At 43.6% G+C, this 5925-nt stretch overlaps 1 protein-coding gene across 1 annotated transcript; it reads right to left on the reverse strand.

Annotated features, from left to right (window-relative positions):
• Nucleotides 1-76: 76 nt before the first annotated feature.
• On the reverse strand, nucleotides 77-5608 carry ube2kb (ubiquitin-conjugating enzyme E2Kb (UBC1 homolog, yeast)). The gene is made up of 7 exons (XM_068705454.1): nucleotides 5279-5608; nucleotides 4281-4374; nucleotides 4119-4177; nucleotides 3344-3426; nucleotides 3147-3246; nucleotides 2915-3043; nucleotides 77-2316 (listed from the first exon to the last, which is right to left on the reverse strand). The coding sequence occupies exons 1-7, from the start codon at nucleotides 5339-5341 to the stop codon at nucleotides 2242-2244; spliced, it is 603 nt and encodes a 200-aa protein (XP_068561555.1). The 5' UTR covers nucleotides 5342-5608; the 3' UTR covers nucleotides 77-2241.
• Nucleotides 5609-5925: the final 317 nt, after the last annotated feature.

The raw sequence follows: 5925 nt of genomic DNA on the forward strand, positions 1-5925 counted from the left end.
CCAGTGCTTTTGTCTTGATGGCCGTGTCTCTGGAGCACAGGTATCAGAAGCCAAGAGACTTGACAAGAATCAAACGTGAGTTTCCACTTTTTTTTTCTTCTTTTTTTTTTAATCAAAGAAACATGACACTGTCACAATAAATAACCATGCTTTTTATACTGCTGATGCTCGCTTCCAAGGAAACAAAAGAGGACAAATAAGTCTCGATCCAAAAGGAGAAACTGAGATGCGACAGCCCAATTTTTCTATGACTCATCGTGCAATATTGTACAAAGTGAGAGAACCAAGAAGCCGGGGAGGAGGGGCCCTCTTCCTTTTGTTGTCCTTTCTTTTTCTTACAAAATATAGATCCAGCCATCAATGGTACACTCTAGTAATAATGAGACCTGGCCTATTTACAAGTCAAGGAGATGGAGTATGCCTTTTTTTTTTTTTTTTTTTTGGGCTCTGGCTGGAAACTGTCTTCAGTCAGTGGAGAGGGAGCAGGAAAACTCCATGTAGTACTGTAATATGCCACTGTGGTGGTGGGGAAGATGTTTTTTTTTCTTTTTTTAAAAGGCTGTGAGATTTTATCAACACCCCACTTCCCTAACATTTCTTTACAGTCTTTACAAATGAAAAATGTCTGAAAACACTAGAGGCCTGCAGAGGAGTCCCAGCCTCTTAAACGACACGTCAGACATCATTCAAGGACCTCTGACAATTTGATTTGGCTCTGTAGAAAAGCGTGTTTGGGGGGTCGTCGCCTGTGCGCACATGGCTGACGTTTTAAGTTGAGCGCTGTTGGATTGGATCGGTGATTAGTGGCGAAGCTCCCCCTCTCAATGATCCACATCAGGACTGGAGAGGGCGAGAAGATCCTTAATCCACGGCTAAAAGTAGCGTGGTCTCTGAAATGAGTTAAAAAAAACAAAAGCACAGCATTGCAAACTCAGTCACTCATTTCTTGTTGAGGTGTGTTTCCCGTCGGGTGAATCTGCCCAGAGCAGAAGAAGAGCTTTCTAGCAACACACTCGACAGAAGAAGCTCCGGTTCCCTACAGACGTTCCAAACAGTGCTTCAGTGGCCTGCAGGGCGGAGTTCCCAGGTGTCCCTTTCCACAGGTTGGGGAAAAGTCTTGCCAGTTCCACGAGTCTGAAGGGACGCCCCACCCCCACATCGTTTGGCCAAATAAAAATAAAAGGCAGCACAGATCATGCGAGGACAATAAAGAAAAACGTTTGATTGTGGCGCAGCAGAGAAAGGTGGCATGTGATGTCCTTCAGGGGCCTGACCTGGCTGTCACTTCCTGTCCCATTAGGGCCAGGACTTTGGCTGAGCAACAATCTTAAGAAAAAAAAATAAACAACCGGCCATTTCAGAGGCATTCCTTGTGGATCACAAAAGCATAAAAAGATATCTCCCCATATAATTGTAAACTAGGCATTGTTTGTATTTAAAATAATTTGTGTTACAATGCCATGTAAGAAAAAAAAGTATATCCCCGATGTATTTTCAAATTTACACGCATCTATTTACAGTTAACTTTTTGCTTATGTGCAGATGTTTGTGTGAAGTTTTCTAATTCTACAGACAAAAAGAAACTGCAGGGTAGTGCAGCATCTATGTGATATGATTTAAAAAAAAAAAAGAAAAAAAAAGAAAAGACCCATTACACCAATCAATGCAGAACACTATCCAGTCGAGTTAATATAATCCAGCTAGACCGTTATGGTATTAAATGTCTGTGTAAGAGAAATATGACACAAAGTCCAACTGGTTGCCGGAGGTGGTAATTGGTGGTGTACTGGGAGGAGCAGTATGCTGGGTTTCCTTCACATTTCACCCTGGAAAACCCAGCAGGCAAAGGCAGGTATTTGATTCTTTGCGATATTAAGGAACAAACATGTCAGAGCTAACATGAATGAAGGGCATGGACGACAAAATGTATGGGTGAAAGTGTTTGGTGGCTTATAACAAGGATACACATTTTATGTTAGTGGGAGAAAAGACAGCGTGATGGACAGATGGGGGTCGGAAAGGCAGTGGGGCGGTGTGCATATTGGCGATCGTGGTGCTACCGGTGTTGAGTTTATAGCAAACAAACTGTTGTAAGAGAAGGCTCAGACTGCCGTGGTGAATGGGGGGGTGGGTGTGTGTATGTGTTTAACAAAAGGCCATGGTGGAATAGATGCCGGGCGGGCGGGGGGGGGCGGGGCTGATGATGCCATGTTTGGGATCCTCACACCTGGCTGCGTTGTCTCAGTTGCTGAGGAGCAGCTCTGTCGCCGTTTCCACGTCCCAGGATTTTGAAGACAAGGCCGCTATTACTGCATTCTGTGAGTGAGAGGGACATGGAATTAAAAAAGAGATTAGAAGCAGTGCCTCATTTACAAGATCGAGTTAATAAGAACTGAAAGGATGATTTTTATCAAATATGTCGACCCTTTGAGCAGCTTTTTTTATTAATCTGTGCCTTGTTAAGAGTAAATCCTTTGACATTTACTTTAGTGAGACTCCACAAACCCTGTTGCTCCAACAAGAATGCTGTCAACTAAGGCAGCAACTAACAATTTGGCTATGATGACTATATCCATCAATTAATATTGCAGTCTAGTTTTTGTTTGGTCTATAAAATGTCAGAATACAGTAATGCCAAACGTTGCGTTCCCGGAGTAATTGTGTTTCGTCCAACCAGGGTTAGGAGGAAAAACTGAAAACATTTACTCTGATAGAAGCTGGAACAAGAAAATCTTTGCCACAATTGCTGAAAAAACCTACTCAAACGACGAATCCAGCGTCAAAATAGTTGCCCATCAATTGTCTGTCAATCAACTGATCTATTAAATCAACCAACTGTTTCAGTTCCACACCATGCTAATAATATCAACAAATGTTATGGTGGAACAAAAAAAAAACTCAAAGTGGTTCTGACCTTATCAAAGCCCATCGCACAGAGTTTGTCTATTTTGCGGTTGTAGTCGGCGCTGGAGACCGGAGCGCCTGCGTAGATGTGAGACCACAGCCTCGCAGTCTGTTTGAACATCTCTGGGTTCTGCTTGTACTGAGGATGCAGACAGACAGCCCAGTGAGGGTTAAATGTCAAAACGGTAAAAGTACACACAGAGAGAGACGGGCCATGTGTTTCCGAAAAACATCCTTCTCACCTGGTTGGCTACTACTGCATCCTGTGGATCATCTGGTTCTGCTGCGGCGAGGAGAGCCTGTAGAGACAACAGCACCGTCCGCAGGGTCATGGCAGCTGCCCTGGGTGGGACAGATACATGGAGGGTGTTTGAGACGAGGGAGACACACAGGGACATGCAGTAAAGTGCGTCGCGAGGTTCAGATGAGTCTCACTCACCACTGGTCTTTTAAAATGTCCAGACATATTGCTCCCGTCACAGAACTGATATTAGGGTGCCAGATCTTAGTGATGAAACGCACCTTAAAAGAAAGACAGTTACCTGGATAAAAATGGTTTAACTATGGAGGAAAAAGGGGGGGGGGGGGGGGGGGGGGGGGGGCAAATGCAATGGGTCAGATGCACACTTGTATCCTGGCTTGAGTGTTGTCTTTGTTTTGATCATATTTGGGTAGATTTTGTCATACCGTTTGTCACGGTAGCTGTCGCTTTAAGTGGGCAATGTTACAAATCAATGAGCACAACTAGTTTCTGGCAATATTGGGTTGTTATATGAAATGCATCAGTGTGACAAAGTACATAACTTGGGTATTTCATTCACTAGATAGAAACATGAGAAACTTTATTGTATCAACATCTATATCAATGTATCATTGCTACGTGAAATCACTGATAAAGGATTGTATGCCCATCACCCCTACATTTGAGATATCAAGCAGATTGTCACTCTTAACATACACTTTCATTTTTCATTTATTAACCGTTATGTAGCTAGAGTAGACCTGTGCACATGGCAGACAGTGATCGGTAACCTGTATATGGTGTTTACGAGCCACAGAGTACCTCAGCTAGCACCTTTGAGTTCCTTAAAAACAGGATTAAGAGCGTATATACGTTTTTTTAAACCAGAATGCATGTAAATGCACTGGAACGTGAGAGAAAGGGGTTAAGGACATGCAGCAAGTATTTAGATGGGAACAACTGAAGCTCGTACCTTTGGAGGGTTAAAGGGATAGGTTTCTGGGATTTTTATTTCAAGTTGAAATCTGCCACCTTGAAAAGAAACGAAAGAAAAACAATGTTTCAGCATGACAAATCATAAAGTGTCATGGCAGATATGTTGTCAGGCCACTGTAATGCCGGTGTGTGACAATACCTTCATATGGTGTATCGGGAGGACCTGCTATCTCCCCCCTCAGCTCTGTGAAGTTCTCATCCACCAAATCTACTTTGATCTGGTTTTTACTAGTCTATGGGTTGGGACAAATGAGAAGATAACGTTACCCTGGTGCTCCACGGAACCACAGTACTCAACGCTGTCTCGACATGTCGTCTGTCAAGTGTCAAACCACATTCTTTTACAAACATGTGAAAGCTGCACACGTGTCAGCTGTTATAAAGGCGCAACAACTGTACTTCAAAGTTTGTTACAGAGTTCAACAGGAGCCACTGGGACATTTAAATAAGTTAGCAGCGTGGATAGCTTGCTACTGGAGCCAAGCTAGCAAAAGTTGGCATAACTACAAACCCACAACAAGAATACTTGACAGGCAGTAGAATGACAAAATACACACTCTAAATGGCTTAAATCCTTTCCTAATAGAAACCAACTGTTTTAAAAAATAGGATAAGTTGGTGAACGTTATATCATGAACACCACGGGCTAATGCTAACTTAGGTTGAGATGTCAAAATATCGTTACCATTAGCAAGCTAAAAGCTGCTAACTCGAAGAGCCATCGGCTAATTATCGTAAGTAAACACCTACGCTGCCTTTTAAGAGGCGGGTATTGCCCATACGAGGTATGTTTAATTTAGTTAAGTAGTTATCCACAGGTATGCGGCACCGTTCGTTAGAAACACGCGGCCTGTCAGTTGACAAAGCTGAATCCTCGGTGTTTCCTGAACACACCCACCTAACAATAACAGGATAGGTTCGGCCGGGGCACTGACATCAAGCTAAAGCTAAGCTAAAGTTCTCCTGTTTAGGCCTGACCTACAGCAGCACAGGATTGGGACCTGACGTTAGGTAATGTTGGTATCTGACATAACGGCTACAGTCACTTACATTTTAATTAGTTCAGTTAAAACAGTAACAAAATAAAGAAGCTGAATCAAAGTGAAAAAACATAAATAGACAAAAACGTTACCGCACCTCTTCGCTTTTGAGAACTTCTTTGAACTCCCGCTTGATCCTTTGGACCGCGATGTTAGCCATGGCTGTATCTGCTGAAGTGCTGCTGTGTCGACCAGACCCGGGTCTCTCTATGTCTCTCTCTCTCTCTCTCCCCCTCTGTCTCCGTGTGTGTGTGTGTGTGTGTGTGTGTGTGTGTGTGCGTTGTCTGTCTTGTGTGGGGAGGACTGCCCGCTCCGGTGCTTGTCACAGTTATGGAGCTCTTCTCCTTTCACTTTCACCGTCCACCGCTTCTTTTCACTTCAGAGACAAGCTCACTGTCGCCGTCGACTGCCCGCCAGTGCACATCGTCAGTCAGTCCAGAACATACACACACACACACACACACACACACACACACACACACACACACACACACACACACACACACACAGCGTGCAGCTAAATGGAGTAGAAACTGGAAGTTTCATTAATGAGCTCTGGTACATGGGTTTGTGTTGTTTTTCACACCTGCCTTTTCCGGACATTTCTCATCATGTGCTGAACACATCTGATTTCTATTTTCCAGCACTGGTGACTATCACCTTTTATTCACCTACTGGATCTAAATCTAAATCTGACTCTGATGTGGAATGGAGCTTTTACTTGACTGTTTTTAGGGAGCAAAA

Source organism: Cebidichthys violaceus, unplaced genomic scaffold (assembly GCF_023349555.1).
Source record: "Cebidichthys violaceus isolate CVI_PGR_0920_01 unplaced genomic scaffold, fCebVio1.0.p SCAF_119, whole genome shotgun sequence".
NCBI classification, from domain to species: Eukaryota; Metazoa; Chordata; class Actinopteri; order Perciformes; family Stichaeidae; genus Cebidichthys; species Cebidichthys violaceus.